At 44.5% G+C, this 19,516-nt stretch overlaps 1 protein-coding gene across 1 annotated transcript; it reads right to left on the bottom strand.

Annotated features, from left to right (window-relative positions):
* Positions 1-388: 388 nt before the first annotated feature.
* LOC110502401 (polycomb group RING finger protein 6) lies at positions 389-10,693 on the bottom strand. The gene is made up of 10 exons (XM_021580392.3): positions 10,199-10,693; positions 9,914-10,013; positions 9,711-9,807; positions 9,152-9,207; positions 8,982-9,041; positions 8,664-8,784; positions 8,191-8,218; positions 7,898-7,996; positions 2,573-2,659; positions 389-2,450 (listed from the first exon to the last, which is right to left on the bottom strand). The coding sequence occupies exons 1-10, from the start codon at positions 10,364-10,366 to the stop codon at positions 2,400-2,402; spliced, it is 867 nt and encodes a 288-aa protein (XP_021436067.1). The 5' UTR covers positions 10,367-10,693; the 3' UTR covers positions 389-2,399.
* Positions 10,694-19,516: the final 8,823 nt, after the last annotated feature.

A 19,516-nucleotide genomic window follows, 5' to 3' on the forward strand; every position in this document is an offset into this window, starting at 1 on the left:
CCGATTTTGACATCAACACAGTCCCATTGGTTTTCTTTGTAGCCTCGTTTGAATGTCGCGGTTACGCACATTTGTTAGTTAGCTACCAATGTAGCCTGGTGCCAGATCTGTTTGTGCTATCATGACAACTCCTTGTCACATGAGAACTGGAGATTCCCACAGTGACTCTTTCTAGAGATAGCTAGCTAACAGACAACAATAGCAAGTCAGCTAACGTTTGCTAGGTAGAGCTATTTTGACAGCTAGCGGAACATGACTTTCTGTCCCCCAATCACAACTAGCTAGCAAAGCTAAAAGCAAGCCAGTCAGCTGCTGCTTAGTGCAGACGACTCTTAGTCCACACTAAAGACTGTATTTTGCTAAACATTAGGACAGAGTAACCAAGATATTTTTAAATATGGTGTATGTTTATTATTATGCTACTATTTATGCTAGCATCGGGGGACAAGGCAAGCTACCTCATCGCAAAATTGAGTGGGGTGCTAATGATTCACAGAGCATGTACAAAGCCTTGAAGTTTGGTGCAGAATAGGAAGATAGAAATGTAATACATAAAATTACCAGCCCATATACAGAGGTTATAATAATAGGCCTACTGGAACATTATTTTAAGGCCTTGTTCAAGGTCCATCTGACCTCTCCCCATTCAGATCCGAGTTTAAAGTGGAACTTGACACCAATGACAGGATCTCACGGTTGCATAAGACACAGTGCTTTCGGTAAGTATTCAGACCCCTTATTCTAAAATTGATTAAATGTTTTTTTTTCTCGTCAATCTACACACAATACCACAATGACAAAGCGAAAACAGGATTTTTGTGTATTGTGTATTCAAATAAAAATATCACATTTACATATGTTTTCAGACCCTTTACTCAGTACTTTGTTAAAGCACCTTTGGCAGCGATAACAGCCTCGAGTCTACTTGGGTATGACGCTACAAGCTTGGCACACCTGTATTTGGTGAGTTTATCCCATTTCTCTCTGCCGATCCTCTCAAGCTCTGTCAGGTTGGATGGGGAGCGTTGATGCACAGCTATTTTCAGGTCTCTCCAGAGATGTTCGATCGGGTTCAAGTCCAGGCTCTGGCTGGGCCACTCAAGGACATTCAAAGCCTTGTCCCAAAGCCATTCCTGCGTTGTCTTGGTTGTGTGCTTAGGATCGTTGTCCTGTTAGAAGGTGAACCTACGCTCCAGTCCGAGTTCCTGAGCAGGTTTTCGTCAAGGATCTCTCTGTACTTTGCTCCGTTCATCTTTCCCTCGATCCTGACTAGTCTGCCTTTTACTGAAGAGTGGCTTTGGTCTGGCCACTCTACCCCAAAGGCCTGATTGGTGGAGTGCTGCAGAGATGGTTGTCCTTCTAGAAAGTTCTACCATCTCCACAGAGGAACTCTGGAGCTCAGTCAGAGTGACCATCGGGCTCTTGGTCACCTCCCTGACCAAGATCCTTCTCCCTGATTGCTCAGTTTGGACGAGCGACCAACTCTAGGAAGTGTCTTGATGGTTCCAAACTTCTTCTATTTAAGAATGGAGGCCACTGTTCTTGGGGACCTTCAATGCTGCAGAAATGTTTTGGTACCCTTCCCAGATCTGTGCCTTGACACAATGTTGTATCGGAGCTCTAGCTTTTTGCTCTGACATGCACTGGCAACAGTGAGACCTTATACAGACAGGTGTGCCTTTCCAAATCATGTCCAATCAATTGAATTTACCACAGGTGGACTCCAATCAAATTATAGAAGCATCTCAAGGATGATCAATGGAAACAAGATGCACCGGAGCTCAATTTCGAGTCTCATAGCAAAGGGTCTGAATACCAATGTAAATAAGATATATTTTTATACATTTGCAAAAAAATACATAAAAAAAAAAAACCTGTTTGCACTTTGTCATTATGGGGTATTGTGTGTAGATTGCTGAGGATTTGGATTTATTTAATCAATTTCAGAATAAGGCTGTGACGTAACAAAATGTGGAAACGTCAAGGGGTCTAAATACTCTCCGAAGGCACTGTATATGTATTTATACTTTGGTCTAAATAGAGACTCGGGAGATGGATGGGAGGGGGACTGCTACAAAAGTTGGTCACAATTTTTTTTTTTAAGAACACAGTGTACATTCAACTCAAAGTGTAGCAAAAACATGAGCTTTTGGCATCAGTAGCATGACAGGTCCTTGTAGTCTTTCAGACCTCTGAAATCAGTCTTGGAGATAAACCTTCTGGTTAGGATTAGGTTATAGTTTCGGGGCCCTGGATTCAGCAATTCACTGATAACTGTCTAAGTGGCAGAGAGTAGAAGACTTGATTCTGTTAGGCATTAGTAGCAGAATGAAGACCGTGGTTCCCTGAGGGTCAGGGTTAATGTCAGGATCACATCCATCCCACTTCCTTCCCCCTGCTCACGTGTGAGCAGCCAGCACCAGTCCAAAGTGGAGAATCAAAAGACCATCCTGGGAATAAATAAACAAGAAAATAAGCACACATAAAACTCATAAATGGAAGCTAACGATATCAGGACTATTTCCAGACCAGAGAGTAACTACAAATTCATAGGACCTTTGAGTGGACTGACCTGTAGAGCGTCATCTCCCATGGAGCGCTGAACCTCTCGTAGCGACTGGTAACGGTCCAGGAGGTGGTCTCCACACACAACATCCACCTGCACCACAACGTGACATCATACCACTGCGACAGACTGCATGAAATCAATTGAGAGTGACATACTGAATGGAGTCACCTGAGGGAGGGAATACCTGTGAACGAAAACTGGTAGGTGCAGTTTGAGATGTGAAAATGAAAACCGTAATAAATGCTACGGATCCATTTCAATAAGATACAGAAATAGTATTCCTGATTAGAAATTAAATCCCAAGTTCAATAATAATTTAAAAAAATTAAAGACGTCACCTCATGTCACCTTTTATTTTTGGCTGGGCAGGCCAATCCATTTTGGCAGTTATGCGTTCATCAGAGCATCAAGAGATCTGCCAAAGCCATTGTTTTTTTTATGCAAGTGCCTAGGTGATAATTACAATTGCCCACAGGGTGGTGCAAAGTGCTATTCAAAACAGTCAACCAACAATTAATATATATATATATATATATATATATATATACACAAACACACAAATTAGGGTTGGGCGGTATCCACATTTTCATACAGTCATACTGAACAGATCCAGTACAAGCTTCATATCGACAGACCCTACAAAGAGCGAGAAACCATAACCCAGCGGGTTCCCTCCCTGCCCCTCGCCCTTTCTCATTTGTCCCCCCCTACTCATACAAAGTCCAGTTGTCACCACATTTGTCAGACTGGTTGAAAAATAATTGGAAATTAAATTCAAAAATGACAAGGGACCCCAATATCACAGTCTTCCTCCAGCTGAAAGACGAGTACTAAATGAACTCCAGGAGAATACGGACATTGTCATAAAACCCACAGAAAAAGGTGTGGCAAGAGTTATGGGCATGAGTTCTGAAAAACACCTGAACCTGTCTTGTTCCTATAGACCTTTGCCTCTAGAAAATCTGAAATTGCGTGTCTGACCAAAACTGGATCACAAGTTCCTAAGAGTCACCTATCCAGTCACCCCAGGTATCTATCCCCTTCCGAAAGTGCATAAGAACTCTAGTCAGTACATCTGCATTGCCCATGCTGAAGGCCTACAAATCGATTTCCAAATTCCTAAAGTCACGTGAGGAAAGATTGGTGAATCCCCCTAATGACTTTGTTGGAGGTCTTGAAATTGGTACTTGCAAATAACTATTTCAGGCATGACAAATTCTACCTTCAAACCAAATGCACAGCAGTAGCCACGATTTACGCAAATCTTGTTGTTGGAGATTTTCTACCCCATATTAAGTTTTGGAAATGCTAGATTGAGGACAATTATATTTTGGGGTTCATCTAAACAAAATCCTGATGACTTTGTCCGTTATCTGAACACCACAACGACTTTCCTTCTGTTCACTGTTAAGTGACCAACAGTATCAACTTCCTGGATCAAAATATTCAAGAACTTCTATCCATCAGGAGGTGGTAACCTCCCTAAAATGTTTTCACAACAAGAGACGTTTTTGAGTGATAGATTAAACACCATGCAGTCAATGTCTAAAATCATGATTTCTTATTCAGACCATTCATCTCCAAACTTTTCTGAATCAAAATCACTTTGAGTCCAAATGCATGCTGAGACCTACCGATGACAGCTAGTGCGCTAGCACTATGCCCTTGTTTACATCACACTTCCTTATGATTAGTGGATTGTAACTCACCAACGCCAACACTTGGTCTGGAATGTAATTACATGCTAGCATGGCTAGTGGCTAACGTTAGCCAGTTTGAGCTAGCATATGAACTCTAACACAGAGTAGATCCTCCATATGACTTTAATAAATAGTGCATTGTGGGTAGTTTAAACTTTAGAAGATATCCAGAAATAAGTCAATAAATATGCAATAACACAAAAACATAACTGTTTGTACTTATGTAACCAGATCGTGACAACAACTAAGTTACTAACTCTGACCACAGTGTTACATTGCTGAGTAAAAAAACTCATGCTTCCTACCCTTTTAAAAACAGTTCTGTACCAATGGAGGTTTGTGCAGTAGACTATAGGCCCAATACATTATCACTGAATATTGGCTATGCTTGAATTGCCCTGCCAATGTTCTTCTAAAAACATTTTAATATTATATTTCAAAACTTGGTATATGATCACACCAGTAATAGCTCATGACAAAGCAGCAAAATCAGGTTTAGAAAACGCTTGCAAATTACAAATACAAACTGAAATAACATTTACATAAGTATTCAGACCCTTTAAACAAAGTATTGAGTAAGGCACATTTGTCAGTGATTACAGACTAGAGTATTCTTGAGTATGAAGCTACAAACTTAGCACACCTGTATTTGGAGTTTCTCCCATTCTTCTCTGCAGATGCTCAAGCTCTGTCAGGTTGGATGGGGAGCATCTCTCCAGAGATGTTCGATCGGGTTCGAGCTCTGGCTGGGCCACTCAAGCACATTCAGAGACTTGTCTCGAAGCCATTCCTGCATTGTCCTGTCGAAAGGTGAACCTTTGCTCCAGTCTGAGGTCCTGAGTAGGTTTTCATCCAAGGATCTCTGTATTTTGCGCCGTTCATCTTTCCCTTCAATCGTCACTAGTCTCCCAGTACCTGCTGCTGAAAAAAAAACAGCCCCACAGCATGATGCTGCCACCATACTTCCCTGTAGCGATGGTGTCAGGCTTCCATCCGATGTGACACTCGGCATTCAGGCCAAAGAGTTCAATCTTGGTTTCATCAGACCAGAGAATATTGTTTCTCATGGTCTGAGAATCCTTTATGTGCCATTTGGTAAACTCCAAGCAGGTTGTCATGTGCCTTTTACTGAAGAGTGTCTTCCGTCTGGCCACTAGCATAAAGGCCTGATTGGTGGAGTGCTGCAGAGATGGTTGTCCTTCTGGGAGGTTGTCCCATCGCCACAGAGAGACCATTGGGTTCTTGGTCACCTCCCTGGCCAACGCCCTTATCCCCCTATTGCTCATTTTGGGCAGGTGGACAGCTTTAGGAAGGGTCTTGGTGGTTCCAAATTTCTTCCATTTAAGAATGGAGGCCACTGTGTCCTTGGGGACCTTCAATGCTTCTGTACCCTTCCCCAGATCTGTTCCTCGACACAAAGCGGTCTCTGAGCTCTACGGACAATTCCGTCAACCTCATGGCTTGGTTTTTGCTTTGACATGCACTGTCAACTGTGGGACCGAATATAGACTGGTGGGTGCCATTCCAAATCAATTCACCACAGGTGGACTCCAATCAAGTTGTAGAAACATCAAGGATGAGCAAGGGAAACAGGAGTCTTGAGTCTCATAGCAAAAGGATGTGAAAACTAAAAACCTGTTTTTGCTTTGTCATTACAGGGTATTGTGTGTAGATTGATTAAATTATTTTCCTGATAAATTTTAGAGTAAAGCTGTAACGTAACAAAATGTGGAAAAGGGGAATGTGTCTGAATACTTTCCGAATGCACTGTAAATGTTCATAATTTGCTTACTTTATTTTACTGGACTGATGGTGCCTGCATCTGATGGTCAGTCTCAGCGGATGAAGAGCATTAGAGGGTCACACTCGGATTGTCCCTCAGCTATCCCCCCTTGGCTAAGACTAACCAAAAAGGGAACATAGTTTTTGAGCTGATGGAGAAACTCGAGTCACACCGTATTATTTTTGCCTCATGCACAGATTCATGTCGTTACTCCCATTACCGGAGAAAGTGAAATATTCCTTGAGATATATCTATTTTTAAAAAGCCACTAAATATAAAAATGGAAGCGATACACTTTGGTAGTTATTCATTGAATCTGCAGTGCTGATTGCAGCGCATTTCATGGCTTATGATAATACAAATAAAATGTTGACAGTGCTGAACAAGAACTCACTGTTGTATTCATTGACATTCTCTAATGTTTAGACATTTTGAAATCACAGTATCAACGAGTAAGTTGCAGACAGCCATCTGAGCAAATCGGTAGGCCTATAGGAGCACTTGATTTTGTACCTTGACACATGAAATGGTTCAAAATGGGAACACTTTGCCTAACTGGCAAAGGGCGAGACAGAAAAAAGTAGGCTTTATCGTTGTTTTTTTACAAAGAATGTTTTCACGATCGACTAGGAACGCCTTGGAGATAGACTGGTCGGTGACCACTGTCGTAGACTATATGGCCGCACTCCCATTTGTATGCTCATATATATTTTCCATACATTAAATCAATCTTTCTATCCAGATGTCTACTTTTCATACCCCAAAGCAGCCATTTTTTGGGGGGGTTTATTGTGTACTAGGAACTAACTATTACACCAGAATATCTCAAATTTCCTACTTCCACCTAAATGCTATTTGTCAAGTTTATTCTGCTGATCTGTGTATTTGTATACAGTGCCTTCAGAAAGTATTCATACCTCTTGACCTATTCCACATTGTGTTGAGTTACAGCCTGAATTCAAAATGGATTAAATAGATAACTTTGTCATTATGGGGTATTGTGTGTAGGTAGGTGAGGAGAAAATTAAAACGTGTTTAGAAATGTAGATCATTTTAGAAAGAAACACCTGTGTAAGGGTCAATGGTTGACAGTGCATGTAAAAGCAGAAACTATACCATGAAGTCTAAGGAAATGTCCGTAGATCTCCGAGAGAGCATTGGGATGAGACATACTGTACCAATCAAAAGATGACACCTACTCATTCCAGGGTTTCTCTTCATTTTTTACATTGTGGAATAATAGTGAAGATATCAAAATTATGATGGGTCTGAATAATTATGTAAATGTGATATCCATTTTCTAAAAACCAGTTTTTGCTTTGTACTGGAGTATTGTGTGTAGATTTGGGAAATGTCATCCATTTCAGAATAAAGTATGAAAAACATCAAGTGGTCTGAATACTTTCCCAATGCATGGCAGAGTAAATGGCAGAGCACCCAGCTAATAAATCGAGATAGTGCACCTATTACCTACTCTACTACCCACTCCGGTGAGTGTCAAGAAATAAATCCCTGTTACTGCTAAACACCCTACATACAGGTAGGGCTGTGCTGTTGCGCTCTGCAGTTTTACACAAGACACGATCACTCTTCCCCCTCTGTCCTTGTGTGAGCATTAGGCTCTGCATCTACCTCTCACCTGGTTACTTAGGCCTCTAAAGTATTTTACAGGGGATGAAATTGAGATGGGTTCAACATAAAGATTTCTTAAAGCAGAGCTCTCTCACATAACGAGCAGATATGTACATATTTATGCATTTCCCCTTGCCAGGTCTCCCTCTGAGAAATAGTTCATAACCGCATCAGACATCCTGGTAAAGTCAATGTGTAACCCCTCCCACTGACCTGGCAGGCGGGGCTCAGCTCCATCTTCCTCCTGATGAAGAGCGCCACATGGTGGACAGTGGCATCCCCCGATACTCGCACATACCGCCTCTCCAAAGGCTGGCCAGGGACACGGGTGTTAGAGCATGCAATCCCTTGTTCATTTTACCAATATAACTCAAATTCACAATAGCAACATTGCTTTATGCATGACCATTACTATATAGTGGCTGGATAGCAGCATTATGCTGTTATTTAATTTTAACAGTCTCATACAAGTCATTATGAGAAAAGAGTGTGACAGCAGTAATTACCTTATAGCCGTCTATGCCTTCTTCCGCTCTGGAAACAAACAACTTTACATATAATTTTCTTAATCCTTGCAACCAATCTTGTACAGTTAACCATCAGTCTTGTAACTTGAAATGTTCTCCCTAGTCCAGGGTTTCCCAAACTCTGTCATGGGGACCCCAAGAGGTGCACATTTAGTTATTTGCCATAGCACTACACAGCTGATTTAAATAATCAACTATTCATCAAGCTTTGACCATTTTAATCAGCTGTGTAGTGCTATGGCAAAAAACAAAAAGGAGTACCCCTGGCAGTCCCCAGGACCGAGTTAGGGAAATGCTGCCCTAGTCCATATGCACTCAAAGGAAGCACAGTAGCACTCCAGCACCATCTACTGGTGTAGCCAAGAATGACCAGAGACAAACAATCTAATTTCAAAATTTCTCAGGGAATACCCTTCCATCCCTCAAATAGAAAATGCTAGGGAGAGACTCACCCCAAAAACTCCAGCTGCAGTGACACGTCCAGTTCAGGAGGGATGGCGAAGACAGACTGGGGCAGCAATGCCCTCCTCTGCTTCTGGTTCTTCAGCACAGGGACCGCAGGGGACGCCATCACTGTGGTCACAGAGAAAGACAAGCGTTTACAGAAGCATTAGGGGAATGTTCCACACCCAGCACTGAGACAGACAGAGACATGGCTAAAATCAGAGGGTCTTCAAATACCCAAACTATTTCCTATAAACAAAGCTGCACCAAATCTCTACCAAAAAAGAACAATTAGCAGCAACGACGACGACATTGGTCTTATATACCTGGTTTAGGCACCTCCAGTCCTCTCTGTTTGTAAAAATCAATCATCCTTGCTCTCTCCACTGCAAAGACAATAAAGAGTAAAGACAATACTAATTTTAACTGCAAAACAAAAGATTGCCAAGAGGCATTTGGGGAAAATCTGAGAAATGGAAGGCTTGTGGATACTTACTTTCTTCCAGATGTGGCAGCATCTTGTAAACAATATCTTGCAACTGTCTGTCAGGTCTGTGGAGATGCAAAAACACCCACCATACAGTAAGCATCTACATACCAGTGTATAAGTGAGTATTAACCTATAGCTCATTGTATTAATTGATAACAGGTCAATGTGAGAGGTATAGTAATCAACTTCAAAGCTGACGTTGTTTCAGTGAACATCTCAGTTTATCATGGCAACGTTTTCATTCAAATGAGTTGGCACAACAGTAATATTTACATTTGCATCCCTTTGGCCTGTGCTGAAAGCAGAGTTCTGCAATAGATGACGAGTGTGCTTGGACATGAATAATAGTGGTGTCTACAGAGAGACATCAGTATCCGTGCATCACACCAGGACTTTGTGTTCCAGGTAACTCCCCAGCAGGGAGAGGGTAACCATAGAAACAGACACTCATGGGATGTCCTCTTTAAATAACATGATGCCAAGTAGAAAAACATGAACCGATGTCTTCAAATGTAAAACAAGACAAGAGTCTGTGTGCTCGTAGATTTCATGCAGGCATGCTTACTTTATGTTGTACAATGGTTGTGTCTGATGGACTACAATGCTGCAATTGGGACACCTGTTGCTGTAGAAGAAGTGTTTCACTATGCAGCTTTTACAAACTGGGGAAGAGAGAACAGATTACAAAGGAAGTATGACTGATGGAATGAGACTGAAGGGATAGCAGTCATATTTCAGGATTGTTTATCTCAAATCATTGTAACTCACAAGTGTGCAGACACTCTGTGATGGTGGTGGAATCAATTAGGATTCCGCAGCAGAGAGTACAGCGGATGTAAGGGTAAAATTGATTAAGAGGGAGTTCAGGCTGTGAAAACAAAACACAAAACATTCACAATGTCATTCCACATTATAGAACTGGAGTGCATCACAGTTATAATAGAGTACCAACCAGTGTAGCAGATATCATATAACAACAGTACATTCATTATTCTCGTCACTCCAGCAAAATTAGAAAAACACTAGATATTGTCCAAGTCTGCAATACTGTACCTCATCCCCTGAATCCGAGTCAACATTATTAGATGTCCCATTGTGGTCTTTCGAACCATCGTTGTCGACACTGTTCTGGTGGCTAATATCGGTTGGTGTCGCTTCTTCTGACTGCTGACCGACACTCAAACAACTGGGTCCTTCGAGTTCAGTGGTGCTGTCCTCCATAGTACTGCAAATTGGGTTGATTTCCGCGCCAATAAATTCTTCAATTAATCAATAATTTGATATTCACCTGACCCTAGCATTATTAGCAAACGTGCTGGCTAGCTCAATAAATACAAAGAACACACAACGACAACAGTTCAACCTCTACTTTAACGGACTAACGTTACCAATAAACCCCATGTGATTTAACCACTAACTATTGCTTAAATGTTATCGCTAACCCCAAATATATAAAAAACAAAACCAACTGTAACAGTTGCTGGCTAACGTTACTGTTGTCGCTCAAGTTTCAGCAACTTCCTGGCACTATGGCAATGAAACGAGCCAATTAAATCATAACAGAGCAGAGTCCACTAGAAATAGAATTTCAAGACTGGACCACAGTTGCTTTGCCTTATCTTGCTTCTCTAGGAAGAATATGGATTCATATGATATTAATGAAGAATTGAAAATATTTAAGCTGTCATAAAAATACATTTAAAAATGACTTGATTGGAGTTCAGTATCTCCCAAATATGGATATTATTGATAGTTATAGGTTCTGCTTAATTATAGAAATCTGGATCGGATACCTCCAGATGTGGCCATTAAAATCTCTAACTATTAATTTGACAATGCAAGATACAGGGAACAGTCAAACATGAGGAATCCGGCATCGGAGCACAGAACAGAGCTCTGAAAGTCCTCGTGGTTTAATATGCAATCACATTTGGCTCTTTGGAAGTTGTGGGAACGTGTGAAACCAAAAACACATTGGTTGTGGGAACTAAGCCATGTGTTTCCTGACTGGTAAAACTGAATGTTTTTGAAAGGTTCTGAGAAACAAAGTGAACATTTCACCTTTTCTGGGAAAGTTTATTTTTAGGTTGCATGAAGGTTCCTTATATCTTATCTGCCATTGACTGGAACGAACTACAAAAATCTCTGAAACTGGAAACACTTATCTCCCTCACTAGCTTGATCCACCAGCTGTCAGAGTAGCTCACATATCACTGCACCTGTACATAGCCCATCCATAAATAGCCCAAACAACTACCACTTCCCCTACTGTATTTATTTAGCTCCTTTGCACCCAAGCATGTCTACTTTGCACACTCATCTGTCAAATCTACCATTCCAGTGTTTTAATTGCTATATTGTATTTACTTCGCCACCATGGCCTGTTTATTGGCTTTACCTCCCTTATCTCACCTCATTTGCTCACATTGTATATATACTAATTTTTCTAAGTATTTCTAAGAGTTTGTTTTACTCCATGTGTAAATCTGTGTTGTTATGTGTCAAACTGCTTTGCTTTATCTTGGCCAGGTTGCAGTTGTAAATGAGAACTTGTTCCTAATTTGCCTACCTGGTTAAATAAAGGTGAAATAAAAAATATAGGTGGAGGTTTATGAAAAACTTTCACTGAATGTTTCAATGGGACTTTTAATTACATTATTAGCTTATTTTTTGAATTCCAAGCACAAACTTAATTTCCTTCGGCATTATTCATGCAAACAAATTTCTTCTGTATGTTGACATGGCATCAGTGAGATTTAAACCTATGATCTTCTGTTTTGTATCCATTGAATGAGTCCACTGCACCACCAGGATGGAGCTAGCATGTCGTGTTTTTTATACATATAAAGCTGGTTATTTTAGTCTATTCAAAACAGACCCCATTTCAAAGGAAACAAGTATTCATTAAAGGGATTATCCTGTACTTTGTAAACGCCTACTTTTTAGCCAGTAGTTCTGAAAGTAGCTCTACTGTACAAAGTGTATCGAGTCACATATGTGCAGATACAGTACCAGTCAATTTTGGACACACCTACTCATTCTACATTGTAGAATAATAGTGAAGACATCAAAACTAGGAAATAACACATATGGAATCATGTAGTAACCAAAAGTGTCATATTTGAGATTCTTCAAAGTAGCCACCCTTGGCCATGATGACAGCTTTGCACACGCTTGGCATTCTCTCAACCAGCTTCATGAGGTAGTCACCTGGTTGCATTTCAATTAACAGGTGTGCCTTGTTAAAAGTTAATTTGTGGAATTTTTATCCTTCTTAATATGTTTGAGCCAATCAGTTGTGTTGAAACAAGGTAGAAATGGTATACAGAAGATAGGGCTATTTGGTAAAAGATCAAGTCCATATTATGGCAAGAACAGCTTAAATATGCAAAGAGAAATGAGAGCAAATCATTACTTTAAGACATGAAGGTCAGTCAATTCGGAACATCAAGAACTTTGAAAGTTTCTTCAAGTGCAGTCGCAAGAACCTATCAAGCGCTATGATGAAACTAGCTCTCACGAGGACCAGAAAGAAAGACCCAGAGTCACCTCTGGGTTAAGTTAAGTTCATTAGAGTTACCAGCCTCAGAAATTACAGCCCAAGTAAATGCTTCACAGAGTTCAAGTAACAGACATCTCAACATCAACTGTTCAGAGTAGACTGCGTGAAGCAGGCCTTCATGGTTGAATTGCTGCAAAGAAACCCCTACTAAAAGGACACCAATAAGGAAGAGACTTGCTTGGGCCAAGAAATATGTGCAATGGACATTAGACCGGTGGAAATCTGTTCTTTGGTCTGATGAGTACAAATTAGATTTTTAGTTCCAACCGTTGTGTCTTTGTGAGACGCAGAGTAGGTGAACAGAGGATCTTCACATGTGTGGTTCCCACTGTGAAGCATGGAAGTGGTGTGATGGTGCTTTGCTGGAGACACTGTCAGTGATTTATTTAGAATTCAAGGCAGCCTTAACAAGATTTGATGGTTCGTCGCTGCAGAATGCTGTGGTAGCCATGCTGGTTTGAGCTTAGTGGAACTATCATTTGTTTTTCAACAGGACAATGACCCAACACACCTCCAGGCTGTGTAAGGCAGGGTTGGGCAACTCCAGTCTGAGGGCCTGATTGGGGTCACACTTTCTCCATCCCTGGCAAACACAGCTGACTAATCAAATTGCATTCTGAACTGAAGATCATGATTCGGTAATTATTGGAATTAGGTGTGTTAGCTGGGGAGCAACTGACACCAATCAGGCCCTCGAGGACTGGAATTGCCCACCGCTGGTGTAAGGGCTATTTGACCAAGGAGAGTGAAGGAAAACCTCCTTTTACTCTCTGTTCCAGACGTTCTAGACAACCAATTCTTATTGCTTTTAGCCATACCCTTATCCTACTCCTCCTCTGTTCCTCTGGCGATGTAGAGGTGAATCCAGGCCCTGCAGTGCCTAGCTCCACTCCTATTTCCCAGGCGCTCTCTTTTGATGACTTCTGTAATCGTAATAGCCTTGGTTTCATGCATGTTAACATTCGAAGCCTCCTCCCTAAGTTTGTTTTATTCACTGCTTTAGCACACTCTGCCAACCCGGATGTTCTAGCTGTGTCTGAATCCTGGCTTAGGAAGACCACCAAAAATTGACATTTATCCCAAACTACAACATTTTCAGACAAGATAGAACTGCCAAAGGGGGCAGTGTTGCAATCTACTGCAAAGATAGTCCTGTCTTACTATCCAGGTCTGTACCCAAACAATTTGAATTTCTACTTTAAAAAAGCCACCTCTCTAAAAAAAAAAGTGTCTCACCGTTGCCGCCTGCTATAGACGACCCTCTGCCCCCAGCTGTGCTCTGGACACCATATGTGAACTGATTGCCCCCCATCTATCTTCAGAGCTCGTGCTGCTAGGCGACCTAAACTGGAACATGCTTAACACCCCAGCCATCCTACAATCTAAGCTTGATGCCCTCAATCTCACACAAATGATCAATGAACCTACCAGGTACCTCCCCAAGGGCACCCTCATAGATATCATCCTAACCAACTTGCCCTCTAAATACACCTCTGCTGTCTTCAACCAAGATCTCAGCAATCACTGCCTCATTGCCTGCATCCATAATGGGTCAGCGGTCAAACAACCTCCACTCATCACTGTCAAACACTCCCTGAAACACTTCAGCGAGCAGGCCTTTCTAATCGACCTGGCCGGTGTCACGTTTTATCAAGGTGGGTGGAATCAGGCGCAGAGAGCAGGTTTCAGTGATTCGACAGTTTATTCTCCAGCGCACAAAAAACACGGTTAACCCAACATACAGGGTGAATAATCCAACACAGGATCAAAAATAGACCGGAGAATAAAACACAAGTACTACACCAAATGACATGAATACAAAACAATCCCGCAATTGTGGGACAACCTACTACATATAAGGACGTTAATTAAACTAAAATACACACAGGTGAAACTAATAAGACAAAACCAACAGATAAACAAAAAAGGGATCGGTAGTGGCTAGTAGGACGCTGACAACGACCGCCGAGCACCGCCCGAACTTCGGCGGAAGTCGTGACAGTACCCTGACGCGTGGCCCCCGCAGCGCGCTGCCCCCGTCCTCGAGGACGACCCGGAGGACGAGGTGCTGGGCGATCCGGGTGGAGGCGGTGGAAATCTCTCAGGAGAGAAGCGTCCAAAATGTCCCCCACCGGAACCCAGCATCTCTCCATCTCCCCTCCCAGTCCACGAGGTACTGTAGGCCCCCCACCCGGCGTCTCGAATCCAGAATGCCCCGAACTGTGTACGCCGGGGACCCCTCGATGTCCAGAGGGGGCGGAGGGACCTCAGGCACCTCACCTTCTTGCAGGGGACCAGCCACCACCGGCCTGAGGAGAGACACATGAAACGAGCGGTTAATACGGTAATACCTAGGAAGTTGTAACCTGTAACACACCTCGTTTATTCTCCTCTGGACTTTGAATGGCCCCACACACTGCGACCCCAGCTTCCGACAGGGCAGGCGGAGGGACAGGTTTCGGGTCGAGAGCCAGACCCTGTCCCCCGGTGCAAACACGGGGGCCTCACTGCGGTGCTGGTCAGCGCTCCTCTTCTGCCGTTTTCCCGCTAACCGTAGTGAGTCCTGAACGGCTTTCCAGGTGTCCTTGGAGCGCTGTACCCATTCCTCCACCGCAGGAGCCTCAGTCTGGTGCCATGGGGCCAGGACCGGCTGGTAACCTAACACACACTCAAAAGGGGACAAGTTAGTTGAGGAGTGGCGTAGGGAGTTCTGAGCTAGTTCAGCCCAGGGAACATACCTTGCCCACTCACCAGGCCGGTCCCGGCAATAGGACCGCAGATACCTGCCCACATCCTGGTTTACGCGCTCCACCTGCCCATTACTCTCGGGGTGAAAACCTGAGGTTAAGCTGACCGAGACTCCCAGTCTCTCCATAAACGCCCTCCACACTCTGGACGTGAATTGGGGACCCCGATCAGAAACGATGTCCTCAGGCACCCCATAGTGCCGGAAGACATGGGTAAACAAGGCCTCCGCAGTCTGCAGGGCCGTAGGGAGACAGGGCAACGGGATGAGACGACAGGACTTGGAAAACCGATCCACAACGACCAGGATCGTAGTACTTCCCTGGGACGGGGGAAGGTCGGTAAGAAAGTCCACCGATAAGTCTGTCCACGGCCGTTGTGGAACGGGGAGGGGTTGTAATTTCCCTCTAGGCAGGTGCCGAGGAGCCTTGCTCTGAGCACACACTGAGCAGGAGGAGACATAAAATCGCACCGGTCCTCCCTTCAGCAGTGAGGTGATGGGAGCAGCCACCTGACCAAAATCCCGGCTAAACCTCCGGTAGTAATTGGCAAACCCTAAAAACCGCTGCACCTCTTTCACCGTGGTCGGAGTCGGCCAATTACGCACGGCTGTAACGCGGTCATCCTCCATCACCACCCCGGAGGTGGAAATACGATATCCCAGGAAGGAAACGGACTGTTTGAAAAACTCACATTTCTTCACCTTGCAATACAGGTCATGCTCCAGCAGTCGCCCAAGTACCTTACGCACCAGAGACACATGCGCCGCGCGTGTGGCAGAATAGATCAAGATGTCATTGATGTACACTACCACTCCCTGCCCGAGCAGGTCTCGGAGAATCTCATCTACGAAGGATTGGAAGACGGCTGGAGCATTCTTCAACCCGTATGGCATGACGCGGTACTCATAATGACCAGATGTAGTACTAAATGCGGTTTTCCACTCATCTCCTCCCCGGATACGCACCAGATTATACACGCTCTCAGGTCCAGTTTTGTGAAGAAGCGCGCCCCGTGAAATGATTCCACCGCAGTAGCGATGAGAGGTAGTGGGTAACTAAACCCCACTGTGATGGAATTTAGACCTCTATAGTCAATGCACGGACGCAGACCATCCTTCTTCTTCACAAAAAAGAAGCTCGAGGAGACGGGTGATGCGGAGGGCCGAATGTACCCCTGTCCCAGCGATTCAGCAACATATGTTTCCATCGCTACCGTCTCCTCCTGGGACAATGGATACACGTGACTCCTAGGAAGTGCAGCGTTCTCCAGAAGGTTTATCACGCAGTCCTCTCGACGATGAGGCGGTAATTGGGTCGCCTTCTTTTTACTGAAGGCGATAGCCAAATCGGCATATTCAGAGGGAATGCGCACGGTGGAAACTTGGTCTGGACTCTCCACCGTAGTCGCACCAACGGCAACTCCTATACACCTACCTGAACACTCCTCTGACCACCCCTTAAGAGCCCCCTGTCGCCAGGAAATCACCGGGTTGTGTTGAGCTAACCAGGGAACCCCCAACACCACTGGAAACGCAGGTGAATCTATAAGGAACAGACTAATCTGCTCCTTATGATCCCCCTGCGTTACCATGTCCAGCGGCACCGTAGCCTCCCTAATTACTCCTGACCCTAATGGTCGGCTATCTAAGGAGTGCACGGGGAAAGGTAGCTCTAACGACACCAGGGGAATCCCTAGCCTTAACGCAAGCCCACGATCCATGAAATTCCCAGCTGCGCCTGAATCGACTAGCGCCTTATGCTGTAGAGAGGGAAAAAACCCAGGGAAAGAAGTCAATACATACACATGACCGACAGGAAGCTCTGGGTGAGTCTGGTGCTTACTCACCTGGGGTGATCGAGCAGTGCTCCGCCTGTCCTCCCGACTCCCAGACGAGTTCCTCCAGCACCGGTCGGACGTGTGCCCTCATCGACCACAACTGGTGCAGGAGGACACTCCTCCTCCGGTCCCCCTCGAAGCAGCCCCTCCTAATTCCATAGGGATAGGGGCAGGAGGGCTGGGAAGTGGAAACGACAGGGCCTGATCCGAACGCCCGCGGGCAGCCAGCAGGTTGTCGAGACGGATAGCCAAGTCAATGAGTTCATCCAGTGTGCATGTGGTGTCCCGACATGCAAGCTCCCTGCGGACGTCCTCCTTGAGACTGCATCTGAAATGATCGATCAAGGCCCTGTCGTTCCATCCTGCTCCTGCGGCCAAGGTCCTGAACTCCAGAGCAAAGTCCTGTACGCTCCTCGTCTCCTGACGCAGGTGGAACAGCCGTTCACCCGCCGCCCGACCCTCTGGTGGATGGTCAAAAACAGCTCGGAATCGGTGGGTGAACTCTGGGTAATTATCCCTCGCCGAGTCCGGACCATTCCACACTGCGTTGGCCCACTCGAGGGCTCGCCCAGTCAAGCAGGAGACGAGGGCGCTCACGCTCTCCTCTCCGGAGGGAGCAGGACGCACGGTAGCCAGGTATAGTTCCAGTTGAAGGAGGAAACCCTGGCACCCAGCCGCCGTTCCGTCATACTCCCGTGGGAGTGTCAGCCAAAGAGCCCCGGAGCCAGATGTGGTCGCAGGAACAGGAGGTGCTGGAGAAGGGGGTGCTAGAGATGAGGTGGGAAGGCCACTCCTCTCCCATCGATTCATCCTCTCCATCATTTGGTCCATGGCAGAACCAATCCGGTGAAGCACGCTGGTGTGATGGAGGACCCGCTCTTCCATCGATGGGAGAGGAGACGCGGCTGCTCCTGCTGATTCCATGGTGGTGCGGGATTCTGTCACGTTTTATCAAGGTGGGTGGAATCAGGCGCAGAGAGCACTGCAAATCAGTGATTCGACAGTTTATTCTCCGGCGCACAAAAAACACGGTTAACCCAACATACAGGGTGAATAATCCAACACAGGATCAAAAATAGACCGGAGAATAAAACACAAGTACTACACCAAATGAAATGAAACAAAACAAAACAATCCCACACAAAACAAGGGCGAGACAACCTACCACATATAAGGACGTTAATTAAACTAAAATACACACAGGTGAAACTAATAAGACAAAACCAACAGACAAACGAAAAAGGGATCGGTAGTGGCTAGTAGGACGGTGACGACGACCGCCGAGCACCGCCCGAACAGGCAGGAGAGCCAACTTCGGCGGAAGTCGTGACAGGTATCCTGGAAGGATATTGATCTCTTCCTGTCAGTAGAGGATGCCTGGTTATTTTTTTTTAAATGCCTTCCTAACCATCATTAATATAAGCATGCCCCATTCAAGAAATTTAAAACCAGGAACAGATATAACCCTTGGTTCTCCACAGACCTGACTGCCCTTAACCAACACAAAAACATCCTATGGCGTTCTGCATTAGCATCGAACAGCCCCCGTGATATGCAGCTGTTCAGGGAAGCTAGAAACCATTATACACAGGCAGTTAGAAAAGCCAAGGCTAGCTTTTTCAAGCAGAAATTTGCTTCCTGCAACACTAACTAAAAAATGTTCTGGTACACTGTGAAGTCCATGGAGAATAATAACACCTCCTCCCAGCTGCCCAATGCACTGAAGATAGGAAACACTGTCACCACTGATAAATCCACTATAATTGAGAATTTCAATAAGCATTTTTCTACGGCTGGCCATGCTTTCCACCTGGCTACTCCTACCCCGGTCAACAGCACTGCACCCCCCACAGCAACTCGCCCAAGCCTTCCCCATTTCTCCTTCTCCCAAATCCAGTCAGCTGATGTTCTGAAAGAGCTGCAAAATCTGGACCCCTACAAATCAGCCGGGCTAGACAATCTGGACCCTTTCTTTCTAAAATTATCTGCCAAAATTGTTGCCACCCCTATTACTAGCCTGTTCAACCTCTCTTTCGTGTCATCTGAGATTCCCAAAGATTGGAAAGCAGCTGTGGTCATCCCCCTCTTCAAAGGGGGGGGGGGGGGACACTCTTGACCCAAACTGCTACAGACCTATATCTATCCTACCCTGCCTTTCTAAGGTCTTCGAAAGCCAAGTCAACAAACAGATTATCAACCATTTCGAATCTCACCATACCTTCTCT

The sequence above is a fragment of the Oncorhynchus mykiss genome, chromosome 23, assembly GCF_057628025.1.
Source record: "Oncorhynchus mykiss isolate SJ-2025 chromosome 23, ASM5762802v1, whole genome shotgun sequence".
Taxonomy (NCBI): domain Eukaryota; kingdom Metazoa; phylum Chordata; class Actinopteri; order Salmoniformes; family Salmonidae; genus Oncorhynchus; species Oncorhynchus mykiss.

Excerpts from the sequence above, each read along its gene's own strand:
- LOC110502401 (XM_021580392.3), bottom strand. The coding sequence starts at position 10,366 with ATGGAGGACAGCACCACTGAACTCGAAGGACCCAGTTGTTTGAGTGTC. Across the intron at positions 9,208-9,710 it reads CAACCATTGTACAACATAAA|ACCTGACAGACAGTTGCAAG; the intron begins GTAAGCATGCCT and ends GCATCTCCACAG. Across the intron at positions 8,785-8,981 it reads ACTGGAGGTGCCTAAACCAG|TGATGGCGTCCCCTGCGGTC; the intron begins GTATATAAGACC and ends CTGTGACCACAG.